The following is a 19478-nucleotide window of genomic DNA, read 5'->3' as shown; positions in this document are numbered from 1 at the left end:
CTCGGCTCCGCGAAAGCATCTACTGCCTCTGCCCCATGCCAACGACCTGGGCCGAGTGGAGACGCGAGGCCAGCCTCCTTGACAACCAGTGGCAGCGTTTCCAGGCAACGCAACCCTGCTTAGCCCCCACCAGGCCCCCACTCTTGCCCCCGAGACCCCCACTCCCTGCCACTCTCCCGCAGCCACGCCCCACTCACCGCCGCCGCACCCCAGCCCCCTGCACCCCGCCCCCCAACAGGAGCAGGGCCACAACCCATGGACCTCGACCACTCGAGGATTGACCAGAGGCGAAACGGGCTGTGCTACAATTGCAATGCACCAGGGCACATCGCGCGGGATTGCCCGCAACCGAAAACCCGCTGAGCCAGACGGATGCACCCTGAAGATCTCAGGGCGCTCATGGAGGGGCTGAGGAGACAGCTGGTAGATGGACCAGAGGCAGAGGGAGAAGGGCAGGAAGCGGAGGCCCAAGAGGATTTTCAGGAAGGTGACCGGTGAGGGACGCGTCCCGGCTGCCTGCAGGCGATAGTACCAACTCGTGTAGATACCGTGAGGCACCTAAGTCGGCGCTGACGTCTAAATTCCACCGAGTCATCGCCAAGAAAAAGAGGAAAACCGCGTCCTCGAACAGAGAGATACTAAGCGTGGCGCCGGAGGTAGTGGTCCCGCCACCCACCATCTATGTGCTGTCGAAGCAACCCCCCAGATCCCTCAACCTAGCCGTAAAGCTAACCGCCCTGACCTCCCTCGCTACCGTCTCTGTATCAGCCCTCTTAGACTCAGGAGCCACTGGGAACTTCGTGAGCCCCGAGTTCATCAGAAAGCACGGGCTCGAGACAACCCCACTCCCCCAACCCATCCCAGTCCGCAACGTTGATGGGACCCCAAACGAGAACGGGGCCATAACTGAGGAGCTAGAGGCCCTTCTGACATTCGGATGGCACACAGAGCAGGCCCGCTTCGCCGTCACAAACCTAGGACGGCAGTCCCTCATCATAGGCCATTCATGGTTGCTGCACCACAACCCAGAGGTAGACTGGACGCAGCAAAAGGTCAGTATGTCTCGCTGCCCATCCTCCTGTCAGTTGACGCGAGGGCATGCTGACCAGGACCCCATAGTGGAACCAGGGGATGGGATCTACGCCGCTATCATCCCTCCAGGGTGGGGACACGAACTGAGAGCGACCATGACTCCATCTCAGTGGATGGCCCAGGAAGCCCACAAACCGGAAGCAGAGCCCGCGCCATTCGAGGCACTGGTCCCAGAGCAGTACCAGGACTTCCGGGATGTATTCTTGAAAGAGGCCTTCGACCAGCTGCCCCCACGGAAGCCCTGGGACCATGCGATAGACCTGGTGCCAGATGCCAAGCTCCCGAGAGGGAGGACCTTCCCCCTGTCACGACCAGAGCAGAAGGAACTAGACAAGTTCCTGCACAAGAACCTGCGGAACGGGTGCATATGGGCCTCCAAATCCCCGATGGGAGCCCCAGTCTTCTTTGTCAAGAAGAAGGATGGAACACTGTGCCTAGTCCAGGATTACCGGAAGCTCAACGAGATCATGGTCAAAAACTCGTACCCCCTCCCACTCATTTCGGACATCCTTGCACGCCTCCGAAACGCCAAGTACTTCTCGGTGCTAGATCTGTGCTGGGGATTTAACAACGTCCGCATCAAGGACGGTGACGAGTGGAAGGCGGCGTTTTCGACCAACTGCAGGCTATTCGAGCCCACCATCATGTTCTTTGGCCTGTGCAACTCCCCAGCGACCTTCCAAACGATGATGAACGACATCCTCTGGGACTTCATTGACTGGGAGGTCGTCATCTGCTACATGGACGACATTTTGATCTTCACTGCCACCCTGGAGGAGCACCAGAGGGTCGTCCAAGAAGTCCTGGAGACGCTGTGGAAGCGGAGACTCTTCTTGAAGCTGGAGAAGTGTAAGTTTGAGCGGAAATGGATCGAGTACCTCGGCCTCATCATCTCCGAGGGAAGCGTCACGATGGATCCCGTGAAAGTCCACGGAGTTCTCGACTGGCCAACCCCAACCAAGGTCAAAGAAGTACAGTCTTTCTTGGGGTTTGTCAACTTTTACCGCCGGTTTATTAAAGACTTCTCCAAGACCGCCCACCCCCTCCACACGCTGACTTGCAAAACCAAGGCATGGGCCTGGGGACCAGACAAGGACCATGCCTTCCACACCCTTAAAGATGCCGTCACCTCCACCCCAGTCCTCGCCTTCCCCGCCGATACAGGTCACTTCAAACTCGAGTGCGACGCCTCTAACTTCACCACTGGAGCAGTACTATCCCAGCTCCAGACAGATGGAGAGTTCCACCCTGTAGCCTTCATGTCCAAGGGTTTCACGGATGTAGAGCATAACTACAAAGTGTACGACAAGGAGATGCTTGCAATAGTGCGCGCCCTTGAGGAGTGGCGGCATTTCCTACAAGGAGTGGAGGAGAAAGTCGAGGTCTACACCGACCACCGCAACCTAGGATACTTCCGCACCGCACAATGGCTGAACCGGCGCCAAGCGCGGTGGTCCCTTTTCCTCTCCCAATTCCACTTCACCCTCATCCACCGCCCTGGGAAACTCATGGGAAAGCCGGACACACTCTCTCACCGTGCGGACCACCCGAAAGGCAAGGACGACAATGATGGGCTAACCCTCCTCCAACCTGCTTGGTTTGAGGCCCGTGCAGTGGAGGCGGTCTTGGTAGAGGGTGAGGAGACGACTATCCTCAAGAGGATTAGCAGGGCAAAGGACCTAGATGAAAAGGTGGTGAAGGCGATGCGGGAACTGGGAGAGGGCACACTGAGGTCGGACGAGTGGGAGAAGCAAGGAGAGCTGGTTCTGTACAGAGGGAAGATATATGTCCCGAAAGACCCACAGCTCCGCCATGACCTAGTGTGGCTACACCACGACACGTGGGTGACAGGACACCCAGGATGGTGGAAAACCCTGGAACTCGTCTCCCATGACTACTGGTGGCCACGGATGGCAAAGTATGTCAGGCAGTACGTCTGCAGGTGCGACACCTGCAACCATGTCAAATCCTTCCCCTCCCGCAAAGTGGGGAAGCTCATCCCGAACAAGATCCCTGCCCGCTGCTGGCAGGTGATTTCGGTGGACATGATCGGAGAGCTCCCTGAGTCGAAGGGCTACAACGCAGTCCTGGTCGTGGTGGATTGCCTATCCAAATGCATCCATGCAATCCCCACAGTGACAACGGTGGACTCGGCGGGGATCACGCGGCTTTTCCTTGAACATGTCTGGAAGCACCACGGCCTCCCTGAGGAAATCCTCAGTGACAGAGGGAGCACCTTCGTCTCGCGATTCTCGAAGGAACTCGCAGACCTCCTCAGCGTCAAGCTCACCCCCTTGACGCTGTTATGGAAATGGAGAATCTTATGGTCCGTGACAGGCAACCAGACCTTGAGGCCCTTTGCTATGGAAATGGGCCTAGACTCCTATAGACCAGGCACACAGGTAAGATATTTCTTACTTCTTCTCACTTCATTCTCTGCCAAACCCCATGCCAAGCTTTCCCACTGGGTTTTGGTGCTGGCTGGGGGATTTGTTGATTTCCAAAGGACTTCCTTTGGCCATTATAACATTTGTATTAGATAGATACAAGTCATATGATATGTATGGCAATTGCCGAGATGTTTTTCTCATTATCAAATACATAACCCACAAACCTTGTACCGCGATTGTAACATCCTCACCATTGTGTCACCACTGTAAACTCAACCTGTAACCCTGGAACCATGTCCACCTCCCTATTCCTCCTCTCCATGACAAAACCGCAACGAGGTGGGCATTCCCACGCCCAACCTCCTGCTGCCCACTCCCACCAGTCCACCGGGTGGTCGAGTGGTTACTCCCATCCAACCAGAAGTTCCCTATCAGGAACTGTAACCTATCCCACCTCCTCAGGAGAAGGATACGGTCCAGGCAGCTCCAGGATGCCTGGCCATGCACCCGCGGGTCCCACTTCCCACGGTCACCCACTACCGTGCACTGGTCCACCAGCCCACTTTCCCCAACAACTCCCGCTACCGGTACGCTCCCATGAGCGCCAAGTCACCGATAGCCACCAACTGGGTGACTCCCTTTGGGAGTCCCAGTATCCCTCACTACCGGTACGCTCCATTGAGCGCCAAGTCACCGCTAGCCACACACTCCCAGCACACCCGCTACCGGCACGCTCCCAGGAGCGCCAAGTCCCCGTTAGCAGACAGCCAGGTGGCTCCCTCAAGGAGCCCACATCATACTCGCTACCGGTACGCTCCCAGGAGCGCCAAGTTACCGTTGGCCGACACACAGGTTACACTGCCAGACACTCATCCCATTCTGCTCTCCCTCCGATGGCTATGCAGCCACCTCCATTAGTGAGCCGAACAGCTCAGGTTGGGTTCCCCGGAACCCGTTCCTGTAACAGACGCCCTACCACCCCCAGACAGATGGGCAGACGGAGAGAGTAAACCAAGAGGTAGAAGCCTACCTCCGGGTATTTGTCAACCACCGCCAAGATGACTGGGCAGACTGGCTCCCGCTAGTGGAGTTCGCCTATAACAACCGTGTCCACTCCTCCACTTGCCACACCCCTTTTGAGCTCGACACTGGCCAACACCCTAGGATGGGGATGGAACCCACATGCACATCCGAGGTAGAAGCTGCCAACGCCTTCTCATCGAGGATGATGAAGATGCAAGAAGAGGCAAAAGCGGCGCTAGAGCACACGGCGGATGAGATGGCCCACTACTATGACCGGAACCGCGAGGCAGCCCCTACGTACCAAGAAGGCGACCGGGTCTGGCTCAGCACCCAGAACTACACAACTGACCGCCCAACCAAGAAGCTAGACCACAAATGGACTGGCCCCTTCACGATCGTTAAAGTCGTCTCCCCCGCCACCGTCAAACTCCGGCTCACCGCCTGACAAAGAGGGATCCACCCAGTCGTATCTGTGACGAACATCAGACCGCACCACCCCGATGAAATCGTGGAATGCCCCGCTGAACCCCGCCCCGGCCCAGACCTCGTAGATGGAGAAGAGGAGTATGAGGTCGAGAAAATCCTGGACTCTAAGTGGCTATGCCAAAAACTCCGGTACCTGGTAAAGTATACAGGCTGGCCACACTCAGAAAGCCAGTGGCTCACGTGTGACCACCTGACCCACGCCTCCGACCTAGTTGAGGAGTTCCACCAAACGCACCCCCATGCCCCAGGGAGAGAGAAGGAGAACCGCCCAGCCACTTCAAGGCGAAGTGGCTTAAGGAGGGGGTGATGTCAGGGCACACCTGCCTGACCCTGCGCCGCACCCCGTGCCATACCGCACTACCCCATTATCACTCCCCATCTCCCCTCCCCCATTTTCCCCCTTCTCTCTATCTCTATTTCTATTTCTATTCTACAGCCGATTTCCCTTTCTCCATGTACTACTACATACCTGACCCCACCCCCCTGATCACTGCACGTGCCACGCACACTCCCACCTACTGAGTGGCCACCTCCGGGATCTCCTGCAGAGACACCCAGGGAGGTGCGGCTGTGTGCGGAGATGATGTGGCTTCCTCCACGTGACCCTGGCCACATGTATATAATAGTGCCTGGGGTGGGAACAGAAGAAGCAGCCTTCTTCTCAACTTCCTTTTAAAGATAAAAAGGCTATGACACGTAAGATTCTCAGACTTGTACAAGAGTTCTATAATTGAATCATACCTATGACACGTAAGATTCTGTGTCAACATGTACATAGTTAGAAACATGTCGTTAACAATAAAAACTATAGCTCTCACCTCAGACTCGTACAAGAGTTCTGAGGGAGAGGACCTACAGAGAGAGCGCTCTTTATACCTGAGCCACGTCTCTGACATGTCTCACTGCATAAAGAGCACACAGAGAGCAAACAGAGAGACTGAGACAAGACCCTCAAAACTCATTCCGCCGTCAGCGGTGAGTTATTGATCATGTCTCGGTGTTTGTAGCGACCCCAAAAAGAAAAAATCAAATCCTGCATTACTTGGACGCTGGGACTAGTTGTTGAAATTCCAACACTTCCCACTTCAGCTTAAGTGGTCAGGGATGCTCACCCCATGACGGGATCGCCGCTACGCACAGCCACTACTCGTCCCACCAAGTCCCACGCACAGGGATCTCGCCGCTTTCGGAGCTGTCCCTGACAACGTGCAACTTGAGACAACAGTGACGTTCAGATACAAAAATATCGATTGCAGAAAACGCTTTGACATTATGAACATTCACGACTACGATGTGATTTTGGGTACACCGTTCCTGTATCAACATTTGGTACTCCTTGGACTGAATCCACCATGTTTGCATATAGGCTCAGCAATGCCAGAAGCATTAAAAGGAGAAGACTCTGTAGTGATCCCATCACTGAGATCAGTAATGATCGAAAGGGATTTGGAAAAATTAAGGGAGATGCTGAGGAACGAGGCAGCCAAGCTTTGTAAACCATTTGATGAGACTCCGTTACCACCTCTGTGTAATATCAACCATTGGATCCCACTGAAGGATGAAAGGAAGATATACAGGTTCAGACAAGCTATGTGTCCCGAACCCTTACGTCCTTTGTGGGAAAAGAAACAAGATATAATGCTAAGATCTGGATGATGGGTATACTACAATGGTACTAATGGCATGCCTTTGCTGGTCCTCAAGAAGAAAACAGGGCCAAATGGAGAAGTTCGCATCCAGACAGTAGTAGATAAGCGCGAAATCAATGAGAACACTGTCCCAATGTCCTCTCCACTCCCTGACATAAGAGCTATTCTTGATAGAGTAGCCCGTCACAAGTTTGTGTCCATAGTAGATGGACGAGATGCATATGAACAAATGAGAGTAGATCCAGCAGACAAGGAGAAAAACTTAATTATCACTCCAGATGGCATGATGAAAAGCTGAGTCATGTGCCAAGGCAACAAGAATGCTGCCACGACATGGCAAATGACTATGTGTCATATGTTCGGCCCATATATTGGAAAATGGGTAGACCCGTAGTTAGATGACATAATAATCTATTCAAATTCAATAGATGAACACATCAGGCACTGCCGCATGGTATTCCGATTGTTGGAAAAGCAGAAATTCTATTTGTCCACACCGGATAAACTGCAATTCTTCGCTGACGAACTGAAGATATTGGGCCATGTGATCAACCGGAAAGGAATCAGAATGGACCCCAACAAAGTTGAGAGTACTGTACCCACACGACCAATTACCGGCTGAGGCTCCGAGTGTGACACAAAATAATCAACCAGCTTCTCCTTGTGACATGTGACAAGCAACCAGAAGAGGTGGCAAGGTTGGTGTGACACCAGCCACAGTGGCGCTGGAAATGTCCAACTGGCAAATTTTCGTTTTGATACATTTTACACCCAAAAAATTACTTCCTTGCAGACGGCTTTTGTTTTCGTTGGGTTTGATTTGGTTTCACACAGCCACTCAGGCGCCAAAAAAAATGGTGTGACAAGGATCATTCAACCGGAACGTCAGTGTGATGCGTGACCGGTAATTGGTCGTGTGGGTACAGTATCAGGAATTGGAAAGTTCCCACGAACGCATCTTTGTTGCACGGATTCTTGGGAGCTGTAGGCTACCTAGCCCCCAATTGTAAAGGGATCCGCATCCCTATGGGTGTATTAACACCACTGACCAATGCCAAGAAGGTCTGGAAATGGAATGAAACGCACAAACGCGCATTCGAACAAATTAAGGAAATTGTTCAAGATCACCGCAACCATCATAGAAAGCCACTTGATTATTCGAAAGAGGCTCCCGCGATTAATTTGGTTACAGACGCTTAGCTGACAGGAGCAGGCGGTGTTTTGAGTCAAGGAGACGACCTGGAGACAGCCCAAATCGCTTGTTTCTGGTCCGGGAAATTTACTCCTACACAACAGAATTACCCCGTCCATGAGCGAGAATTGTTGGCGATAATCGAATCATTGAAACGATTCCGAGACCAATTGCTTGGTTGTAGATTTAGATTGTTTACTGATCATAAACCGCTGGAATTCCTTAAGTCCCAACGGAATTTATCTCAACGCCAGGCACGTTGGCTGGATGCACTAAGTGATTTCGATTTTACGATTAATTACTTGCCGGGGAAAGAGAACGGATTCCCTGATTCATTGTCTCGTATGTACAGCGATGAAACTGCGGGCACAGTCCGCGCCGCTTCAGAGTTCGTATCGGAAACTTTATCGGAAAATGATAGCGAGAATGGAGCCCCAAGGGATACATCCTACACAGCCCCAGTGGTCACTGGGATCGCCGTTGCGCAACCACGCAGACTACGCATCTATCCCCCCAAGAAACCAGTAACCTCAGATGTGAATGAACCATCTCCTGCCACGGGAGAGACTCAGGAGGAAGAATCACCGGAAAGAATAAAGATTAAGATCAAGGTACCGGCTCACATGCGAAAAACCAACGACAGCGAGTTACCGCAGTCGACAGACCAAGTGTCTAATCAGATCCACTCAGAGTTAGAAACCGAGAACACCGAGATGCCGCCCAGCCTCATATCTTTAGTCTCCCAGAATGAACCGGACCTCAAGCTACTGGAACTGATCGCAGATGAGTACAGTCATGACGCGTTCTTTGTGAAGGTCTTGGAGAATCCCTCTCATTTCCCAAACTTTTCCGTCGGGAGAACGACGACGACAAGTCTTTCGTGTTCATGAGAAACGGACAGTTCATTGTACTTTGCATACCAGATGCATCAATCGGACCACGATCTTTACGCGAGATAATCATATCTCATGCACACTCCGTCCTAGCACACTTAGGGGCAGAGAAGACTCAAATGTACCTTCGACGCCATGTATGGTGGAAGAACCTGCTTCGCGATACTCGTAAGTTTTGCGCCTCATGTCCAACATGCGCAAGGTCAAAGTCACGGACAACAGCGCCGTTCGGACTACTCAAGACGCTACCAATACCTTCTCATCCATCGGCATAGACTTCATGGGACCGATGCCCCTTTCAAAAACACGACATGGCGCGTTCGACATGATTTGTACGATAATCGACCATTTTAGCGGCATGGTCCACCTGGTACCGACACTACAGACATATACAGCACGCAATATGGCGGAGGTTTTCTTCGAGTCCGTTTATAGATTACATGGACTACCACTACGGATAGTAAGCGACCGTGATAGCTTATTCACTTCGACGTTTTGGAATGAACTACACAAGCTGATTGGCGTAGAACTCCGTCTTTCCAGCGCTTACCACCCCGAAACAGACGGCGCTACCGAGCGCGCACACCGTACCATCAGCCAGATGCTTCGCCAAGCAGTATCTCAGAACCAAAGAGATTGGGCATCTAAACTGCCGATAATCGAATTGGCGATCAACATGTCGACTTCTGATAGTACCGGCTACTCGCCATTCGAAGGAAACGGATCACGACAACCGAACCCAATATTCGTTTCGCAAGAATCGCCTTACCGCGGGATACGGGCACTGGCCCGGAAAATGACATCAATTACACTTGATGCGCACGACGCGCTAATCGATTCAAGAACAAATCAGACATGGTTAGCTAATAAACCTCGAAGACAAGTTCCGTTTAAAGTTGGAGACTCAGTGTATCTCTCGACGGAAAATCTGAATCTAGGTAAAAACAAGTCGAGAAAGTTGTCCCCAAAGTTTATCGGACCTTTGCGGATAGCAAGAGAGGCTTCACCGAACACGAGTTTCGAGTTGGAGTTGCCGGAGGAACTCAAGAAACGAGGTATTCACTCAGTGTTCCACTCGAAATTACTACGCCCACATATCCCTAACGACGATATCCTATTCCCTAGCCGAAAAGTCGACGACTACGTCGGACTTGGAACGCCAGACGACACGCTGATACGGCGCATCATGAAGCACGATGGCCAAGGCAAGAACGCGAAGTTCTTCGTGCAGTGGTCGGATAGCTCTACAAGCTGGGAACCATGGAGTATGTTGCGCGGAAAGGCAGCACTTAGCGATTATTTGGTTGTCTTAGGGGTAAGCAACATTACGAAATTACGACAACAAAATACCCCAATATCAGACGTAACTGAACATATAAAAGGACTATCCATTGCGGCAATATCGATAGGTCTCGCTTGTAGCTCGACCAACCCCCCCATATCGACCCTCCCTAACCACGGACACGCCACGATGTTCAATCCACACTCGCACACCATCATCCCGCCCAGGAGAGGATTCACTGCGAAAGTAAAACCCAGGTTCACGATTGTGCCCGGCATGGAATCAAAGGACTACACAGCGGTATGCCGCCATCTTGCTATGATAGAGTCTGGTGGCACGATTACTGGCCCCGAACCGAACTTTTGGACGCAATGGGTGGAGGCTAACAACCTCACGGACGTAATTCTGAACGCGATCGAGTCTCACGCGCTCCACGCTCCCTATCTAGAAGCGCAAGCCATCTTGAATTCTGGCACGGTCATCGGTTCCCCTAGCAGGTTCACGCGCCCACCACTACCTCCTACATCTCCCTACCACAGCCGAGAGCGGGTGCCACCCCACAGCGGAGGTCCTTACACCAGGCGCGGTGTGCGCGGACGAAACAAATACCGTAATGTTGGGACGAGGCCTACTGAACGACACACTGACAACGCGGGACCTAGTGGTGGAACCCCAACTCCAACCCCAACTCCCTACCCATTCGCGAACACAGACAACGCGCCAATCGACCCCAACAATCTCTTTGTGAACGCGGAATATGTGCCATCGGTTGCCCCCCCAAACTTTGTAACGCCGGCATCCCCTTCACTTTCGAGCACTATCGGCCATATGAATGACCTCTCAATGGCAACGCTACAGATGGAACACTCGGTCGACACCCCGAAGGAGCGGCTGAGGCGAGCTCCTCAGCTCCAAAGAACGTCTAGACTTCGTCGTAAGTGCAGGTTCTGAATTTATTTTATTGTTCCCTTTATCTTTAGTATTATATACGGCTTCTAACGACTAATTCCTAATTCGTAGATGCGAGTCGCCAATGTCGCAGGAGGGCGACTGTAAGCGATAAGCTTACATAAGCATAGAGAACCGTATATAAGCTAGAACCTTAGTAGATAGGAAAAGGAGAGATCTTGTATTTTACACCCCTAGTGTAATATCAAGTTCGACTTTGGTTCAGCGACTTTCGATCACCCTAAGATAGTCCCTTGACCACCTGAACTCAATCGCCGGCCTCTGCCGACGTTAAGGTCCCTCACAGGCCGGCGATTGAGTTCAAGTGGTTAAGGGAACTAAACCTAATAACCCCCCTTAGTAGAACGGACAAAAGCCACGTGCACAACTACGTAAATGAGGAAATATATTTTAAAACCAACTAGAGATTTCTTCCCGTTAAAGAGAGGCTGGTCACCTGCTTAAAATGTCATAAATAAATGATCAAGGTGTGGTAATCTGAATTGCTCGACTCTACGGTATGAGCAAACCCAACCCAACCGAACTCATTTTGAAAAAAATAGACATACCCAATTACAAATATGGAAAATCTGGAATCAGATTTGCGGAACTAATTTTATGATTTTCGAGAAATTTTTCAGCGCACGTGCCTGTGCATGTGACTTTTATCCGTTCTACTAAGGGGGGTTGTTAGGTTTACTGTTAAGGGACAATCTTAGGGTAATCGAAAGTCGCTGAACCAAAGTCGAACTCGATATTACACTAGAGGGTGTAAAGTACAAGATCTCCACCTTTTTCTATCTACTAAGGTTCTAGCTTATAATACAGTTCTCTACACTTGTGTAAGCTTATCGCTTACACAAACTTCCGGCGTCACAAACAAACGCCTTTCCATGGAATCCAACGCCTCCACTAAACGATTCCACACACCGGAATGCAGCACTTCCCTGCAAGCTGAGCTGTCATCATCTACCACCCCGATGCGCGGAGGAAGACCCATCCACTCTCCCAGTTACTACAGTGGGCCCCTTGACGTCAAACGAGCAACCCTCATCGATGATCTCTTCATGGCTGTGCGAGAAGTCCCTTTTCCAACCTTCCTGTCCTCCACTATGCCTCAGTGCCACCAAGCCACATTTGATACCGTCTGGAAGGCCCTCCGCGATGGGGGTGAGATTAACTTCCAGGGTCAATGGTCCCGCCTTGCCCCCGTTCTGGGGAACCAAGAAGAGATGCAGGAAGAAGAAGACGGAGAGGAGGGGATGCAGGTGCAGGAAGAGGAAGAAAACAATATTTTCTTATCCTCAGAAAAAAACATATGCAAACCTCCAGCACAGATCTCCGAGGTCACACCTTTCCCATCGGACGTTGAGGCTGTCAGCAAGGGCGGCATAGCCCATCACAGTCAGAAACCCACCTCGTTGTCAGAAAAAATCATGTACCGTCCTCTGGTCCAGATCTTTGAGAAGATGTCTATGGTCGCTTCTTTCCCATTGGAGGTGAAGGCTATCAGCACGGGCGACATACCTCCTCGTGGTCAGAAGCCCACCACGTCTAAGCCAGATGGATTCCTGGCATTGCCATCAACCCACCCGAAAACCAAGTATGCCTGGGAGGACATTGTACAAGCATGGGAGTTCAAAAAATCGAATGCGTTGACCAGCCAGTTCGACGTGAGGATGCATTTTCTCTCTTTGTCATTACCTTATCATCTCTCTTCCAGAACCGCAGCAAGGTGGTTTGGAGCGGCCATCAGATTCTACGCACAGACCCTCGCCGGCTATGGACCACTGGTCTCACCGTGGAGAAGGCCAATGCAAGGGTGTGGTACTTTGACCGTATGGTGGTGTTGGTTTCTGAGCCGTTCAACATCCTAAAGGAAAGTGACGGTTCCTCCCCAAAATCTCTCTTCCTGACATTATTTTCAGGACCCTATGACCCTTATCCAATTCTGGGTCAGCCTTTTTTCTCTTCCAAACCCTTCCTTTGACCCTACCATGTCCCTCAAACGGGCCAAAAGCGACAACAGGATCTATTATGCCATCCAAGCCGGAGGGCGTACGCTCTATACCCGAGAAGTCATATCAGACTTCAAAGCTAACGCCATGATCGGTCGCGCCACTCGAGCCTGGTCCGCACATCAACGAGAGAGTGATGACAAGGAGGAGGACGGCAAGGTATACGTGGTTCGGGCCATTTGGGGACCAGTAGACGGGGTTCATGAGAAGGACATCAGACAACGACTCAGGGAGGACATCCGAAGCAAGGCCTTGACACCCAAAGAAAAGCAGGAAGACTTGGAGGCCTTCAAAGAATATTTTTTGAATCATCTTCCAGAGCTTTCTGGACCCGTATTATCCGATACCCATCCCCTCTCCCTAACCTTGCCTGAGTCGCTACACAATGCTAGGGCTCTTCCCCTCAGGTTGGAGGACGCCAAGGATCCATCGTTCCTTCTTGGCACCCAAACGCCAACGTCCAACCCTGAGTTCTGGGCTCCTCCTCCTCCTCACCTCCCAAAGAAGATCGTCCAAAGAGTCCATTACCGCGATGTGTTCCTAGGACGTCCCTACTCCCTCACCGAGTTGCGTTCTGCAGGGGACATATTCCAAGCCCTCATGGGGTGTGTCAAAGGTATCTATTCTCCATTAGTCCATTTGGTTCCCCAGTCCCTCATTTTATTCCTTAGGTTTAAAGCTGATGTCAAAGTATGGTTACGTACACAGGGACATCAGCCCAGGGAACCTGTTCTGGGACAAGAGTTGTAAGACCGGTCAGCTGGGCGATTTGGAGTACATGCGGCATATGAGCGATCCACCCAAGGATAACGTGAAGACCGTGAGGCCAAATACCTTCCCAGAGATGGCCTCATTTGACCCTCAGCGGGTTTTCACCTATAGGGCACACTTCAATTCATGGCCTGCGAGATACTCACTGAGGGCCCACTGCACCTCAAATCCAAGATGAATAGGCGTGAGGGAATTTCCCGTGAACAGGCTGTCAAGGTTTTTTCTTCCTCCCCCCAATCAGAGCCTCCACCCTTCCATCCCCTTCATGATATAGAGTCTATGTGGTGGGTTGCCCTCTGGATTCTCATCAGTCGCGTCCCAGAGCCAACCGTCCAATCTGCCTTGGGGGAAGAACTTCAGAAAAGAGTCGATGCAACACGTGATCTGTTCGTGGAACTGTTCCCTTCCCAGCCTAGCCCTAAGCGCAACAACTTCTTTCGGGACGATGGATCTCTCGTGCAGAGAGCAAATACATGCATAAATCCGAAACTATCCACTGCTGAGGTGGGCCTGAAAACCGCACTGGGAGCCTTGGACTTGATGCGTGAGGACCTGGTGGAAATGTTCAAAAGCAAGGCAGAGAACAAGTCCTTGTCGGCAGACCCTCACCAGGTAGCATTGGAGGCCTTCGAAGTATGCCATCAGAGCCTGGGCATGTATACCCTTGTTCTTCTCACCGATGTCAAGAGGAATCCTGAGACACCAGATAGAAAATCTAAGCGTCCAAGGGTTGTGCAGGCCTAGGTTTCTCTCTGCACTCACGTGTACTCATCTCCTGTTTACTTGTTAATTGTACTCATCATAATGTATCTTGTGCGTGGGCGAAGGCGTAACGGATAGCGTGGCGACGGCCCCGACAAGATGTCGAAGCCTCTTGATTTGAAGCGAGCCGGTAGATACAAAAACCCCAAAAAAAGGAGGCGATGGGGCAGGTGGAGGGTAACGATGAAAACAACAGAGAGTAGCAGCAAGAAGCGCCGACAAAAGAGAAGAAGTGAAGTTACAAGAAACAAGGCATGAGCCGAAAAATGAAAGACACCGTAAACATCCGGGATCCCACTTGCAAAGGGTAACCAAGGCTAACTGCCTTATCCAATGCAAGACCGAATATTCAACACCAACCAACCACCCTAACCAGAACTAATAAGAGAATTAGTTAGAAATATACGTCAGAGTCATAGAAAAAGGAAATAAACTCCAGCGTGCGCGGACGCAAGAGAGATAAAAGACTGTAGAACAACAGCGTGCAGCGGATGCGAGAGGTGGTGGCTGAGAAGCCAAAGCGTACCGCGGACGCAGAAGTGAAGGCATGGAGGCCGAAGCGCTCAGCGGGCGCGCATAAAGGAAAGAAGGCACAGAGGCCGAAGCGTACAGCAGACACGTGTAAAGAGAAAGAAAATCCACCGACGTACGATCAAGCAGCAGAAATCAGAAACATGGACACAATTGCATACCAGACAACTAAGAAAAACTGAACATCACGGATGAACAGTCTAAAGGCATACAGCAATGAATATTGCGTACAGACGAGGACTTGACCTAGCAAAGGGGCACGGCGGATACCCAGAAGAAAACTGAGGTGCTGAGGCCGGCGCACACAAGTCATATTTAATCTCGTGCCTCCATTAAATTTAAATTAATGTATTCATGAAATAAATTACATTTTTGGTCAGGTCTACCAGGCAAGGGCAGCACAGACATCTCACAACTCAGCATCAGTGTCATTAGACATGTTGACCATAGGAACCAAACCATTGCGGTAATGATGGATTCTGTCCTTCCATATAATTATTCTGAAAAATGCACAACAAAAATGACAAAAAAGAGTAATTTGCGACTCAGGTTCTCCTAGTAGAAGATGTGGTGCACATATCACACTGTGAGGTCAGTTGGGGTTGCTCAGCACACCTGGCCATAAGTGTAGAGTGGTACCGGAAGGTGCCGCTGGGTCACGTGACTGTAACTACATCACGGTACATGTGACTCAGGGGTGACCCAAGTCTAGCCTATAACAACAACAGGAAGCAACAACAAAGAAGAGGAAAAGAGAGGTAGGAACAAGCTGAAAGATGAAGCAAACAATGTCAGAAAACATGGGTATCCAGGATCCAAGAATCATCTTTGGGATGCGATTGAGTCCAAGATCCACTTATTGTCAGGGACCGGTCCGGGGTCAAGAGTGTCCAGGTATATCGCCTGGCATGGTGCAGGCAGGTGTCCCTGAAGTGGGAATGGTGTGAATTATCATTAGTGTCATATCCATACAACTCCGGACCTCTGCTCCTGATTCTGGACCTCCATCTCCTCCACAACGTCCAACACTACCTCTGGTCCGACTCTGGTTTACTCCGGGTCCGATCCCAACCTTGTAGTCAGGGCACACACCCTGACTAGCCCGGACCCGCTACACTTCCCGCACAGACTTCCCATGCTGCATGCTCCACGCACCACATGATCCGGCCCCGGATCCTGCCCTCATGTGACTTCTGGGTATCCCCGGAAGTTTGCCTGATATTGTGGCCACTGTGGGAAGATGAGAAGTTAGCTTCCTTCTCATCTTCTTACCCACAGTAGTTGTGCCCTGGATAGGGCTGGTTACACCAGAGGCTGTGGACCATAGGGGAGGGTCATGGGGACCCAGGAGTCATCCCCTGACACAGAGCTTGTGATGCTCCACACCTCCAGCTCTGGACTCCTGTACCAGAACCCCATCACACCTCCACCTCCAGAACTCCAGTCACATCTCTGCCTCCGGTGTCATGGCCCTGCAACGCCCCCATCCTTTCACTACTTCTGTCACTTACACCCCGCCACCATTCTTGTGCCTGTTGTTCATGCCCATTGTCCATCACTCAGTGGTGCCAATAGTGGCCCCTGTCCACAGTCCCGTAGTGGCTCCTCCTTTCCCATCACCACTTTAGTTTCCCTGTCATTCAGCCACTGTCAGAGACCAGATCGAGACGAAGGTCTCCATGGCGGAGGGCTTCGGCCTCAGAGACTTATGCCAGGAGCGCTGTGCCAAGTAACATGTCCATGCCCTAACTTACTAACTGGCAACCAGAACTAAAATCTAGTCGATTTTATTACTGAGGTGTAACCTATGTACAAGTTGAGTATATATAGTTACAACGAGGGTGGGCCCATGAATGGTGGGGCTGGGCGGAGCGGAGCTAATGGAGTTAAACATTAGCCGATTGAATATTACCGACAAATCAGGTTATGGGGTTAGCAGCATGGTAGGTGATAACCCAGAAATGGAAAGGAGGGATAGGCCTGAAGGTGGGCTTGCAGGGCAAGCGAGTGTATTGCTCAGCGGAGGTGGGAGTGCGCTAGCAGACGTCGGAGCTGTCCGGAAGCCTTCAGGGCTCCGTACTTAGGGAGGCATAGGTAATAAATTGAAAAGAGGGGGTGGTGACCATTGAGGGATACTGAGGTGATTGCGGAATACGGGAGCTCTGAGGTTAGTGGAGAAGGAGTGGAGGTAGTCTGGAGGGATCGGAAGTGGTGGAAGTCAATGGCTGTGGATGGATATGACAGCCACCATCGTTCTATTCTTATTCATTCGCTTAACTTACTAGTGGTTGATATTGTCGCTGCTGATCTGCTCCTACATTGACATTTGATCATATCCATCCACAGCCATTGTCTTCCACTACCTCCAATCCTTCCAGACTACCTCTGCTCCTTCTTCACTAACCTCAGAGCTCCTGTATTCTGCAATCACCTCCACCTCCCTCGATGGTCACCACCCCCTCAATTCAATATATTACCTATGCCTCCCTAAGTATGGAGCCCCAAAGGCTTCCAGACAGCTCCGATGTCCGCTAGCGCACTCCCACCTCCACTGGGCAATTCACTTGCTTGCCCTGCAAGTCCACCTTCAGGCCTATCCCTCCTTTCCATTTCTGGGTTATTGCCTGCCATTCTGCTAACCCCATAACCCGACTTGTCGGTAATATTCAGTCAGCTAATGTTTAACTCCGTTAGCTCCACTCTGCTCGGCCCTGCCATTCATGGGCCCACCATCGCTGTAACTATATATATACTCAACTTGTACATAGGTTACACCTCAGTGATAAAATCGACTAGAGTTGATCCCCCTTTAGTTCTCATTGCCAGTAAGTAAATTAGGGCATGGACGTGTAACTTGGCACAGTACTCCTGGTCTGAGTCGCTGAGGCCGAAGCCCTCCACCATGGAGACAACTCCTTCATCTCGATCTGGTCTCTAACATTATTCACATATTGACATTTGATTTATTTACATTGACATTTGATCCGCCACTATATTGGTGCCTAGTTTGCCATCCCTATCCAGTCTGATTCCCCGCTTCACCGTCCTTTGTCCATTCATTCCTTCTGTTCCATTTCCCTGGTCCTTGTCGCTCATTTGGTTTTGTCATACTTATCATTCCACTCCTGTCCTGTGCCGGACCGACTGGCCCCTTCTCTGTTCTCCCCTTGTATTTATACTTGTACTTTAACGTTGATGTACATACCTTAGTTTGAATTCCCCTCACAGTATTCCCATCTTAAGTTTGCCTCTTAAGTCTCATCTTTGCCTGAGTCAACATCGCTGCAAGGTCCCTCCCACTAACTCAAAATATGGGACAGCCTGGAACACATGGCACAACGCTCCAGAAGCTGAAGTTGCATATAGCTAAGTGCCTAACCACATTGCTGCACTCCGCTCCACTTCCTGCGATCACCATGAACATCGTTTCTGACATCCAGACTTTGACCTCCTCCTCTGTCTTATCTCCTTGTATTCCTTATTACATTTCATTTAGTGCATCTAGCCAATATTCCGGACTTTGACTTCTGACTCCGGACCCTGCAGTCTCTACTGTATGGTGTCATTTATGTTGGAGAATATAATATGTTCCCAATAGTATAGAGTTTAACAGCCTATATGGCTTGGCTCAAGGGCGAGTAGTGTATGGATGCATGCTAGAGGTCCTGGGTTTGATACCAGGCTTGTCCATGATTTTATGTCCTTGCCATGTAACCTGGATTTGAAGCCATTTGAATTGGAGCTCTGGATAAGTCCAGTAGTTGCACCGGATACAATTTTGACACTGTCCTCACCCGGTGCCCCTGCTCAACTTCCCCCCCTTTCCCTCCTTTCTTCTTCTTTCCTTTTCTATTACAGGGATGATGTAAGCGGGCTAGGGATCTAACCCACTAGGAAAACAGGAAAAGATGGGGACTGGATAGGTATCCAACAGGTCAGGAAAAAGGGGTAATGGTGATATGGTATGGTCCGGTGTGGTCCGGTGTGTGGTGTACTCCAGTCAATCTCTCACCCCACCTCTCTGGGTGACACTAAGGTGAGGACTGATCTAGAGGTCTTCTTAGTTGTCTTCTATATCGTACTACTCCCTACTAGCTTGGGAGGGGCAAACTCGGTGGTTTCTAATCCAAAGGAAAAAGTAGATGCATCCTCATGTACAGGTATATATGAGAAATGATCAGAAAAAATGAAGGAAAATATCCGATGAGTCCCATGTGCTTAGGTGGGTCATATCGGCAACAAACAATATTGGAAAAAGGAAGGGAAAACAATAATCAAGAAAACAATAAAGCAATAAATGATTTCCAGCCAAAAAATATCCAACTCTATCCATCGCCAATCAACTTCCGCTAATTACGGATCCTAGTACTCCTAAATGACGCGTTTCCAACGGTACCAATATTGTCCAAATTGGTGCAGTGGTTGCTGAGATAAGTGAAAT

The 19478-nt window shown here is 50.8% G+C and overlaps 2 protein-coding genes across 2 annotated transcripts; both read left to right on the top strand.

The window, feature by feature from the left end:
• Positions 1–11626: 11626 nt before the first annotated feature.
• On the top strand, positions 11627–14560 carry EI90DRAFT_3293739 (uncharacterized protein). Its single transcript, XM_039067396.1, has 5 exons — positions 11627–12628; positions 12679–12834; positions 12884–13589; positions 13645–13793; positions 13856–14560. The coding sequence occupies exons 1-5, from the start codon at positions 11849–11851 to the stop codon at positions 14486–14488; spliced, it is 2424 nt and encodes an 807-aa protein (XP_038909080.1). The 5' UTR covers positions 11627–11848; the 3' UTR covers positions 14489–14560.
• EI90DRAFT_3086898 (uncharacterized protein) lies at positions 14555–15356 on the top strand. The gene is given in 5 exon segments (XM_039062212.1): positions 14555–14733; positions 14744–14884; positions 15156–15215; positions 15269–15323; positions 15338–15356. The coding sequence occupies 4 exon segments, from the start codon at positions 14606–14608 to the stop codon at positions 15285–15287; spliced, it is 348 nt and encodes a 115-aa protein (XP_038909079.1). The 5' UTR covers positions 14555–14605; the 3' UTR covers positions 15288–15323; positions 15338–15356.
• The last annotated feature ends 4122 nt before the right edge of the window (positions 15357–19478 follow it).

The sequence above is a fragment of the Cantharellus anzutake genome (genome assembly GCF_015039405.1).
Source record: "Cantharellus anzutake strain C23 chromosome Unknown EI90scaffold_122, whole genome shotgun sequence".
Lineage (NCBI taxonomy): Eukaryota > Fungi > Basidiomycota > Agaricomycetes > Cantharellales > Hydnaceae > Cantharellus > Cantharellus anzutake.
This window is presented reverse-complemented; position numbering and strand designations above follow the sequence as displayed.

Coding starts and splice junctions, on each gene's coding strand:
- EI90DRAFT_3293739 (XM_039067396.1), top strand. CDS start 11,849: ATGGAATCCAACGCCTCCACTAAACGATTCCACACACCGGAATGCAGC. Junction 12,835..12,883: donor AGCCGTTCAACATCCTAAAG/GAAAGTGACGGT, acceptor CATTATTTTCAG/GACCCTATGACCCTTATCCA. Junction 13,590..13,644: donor CCTCATGGGGTGTGTCAAAG/GTATCTATTCTC, acceptor TTTATTCCTTAG/GTTTAAAGCTGATGTCAAAG.
- EI90DRAFT_3086898 (XM_039062212.1), top strand. CDS start 14,606: ATGTCGAAGCCTCTTGATTTGAAGCGAGCCGGTAGATACAAAAACCCC. Junction 14,885..15,155: donor ACCAACCACCCTAACCAGAA/CTAATAAGAGAA, acceptor TCCACCGACGTA/CGATCAAGCAGCAGAAATCA.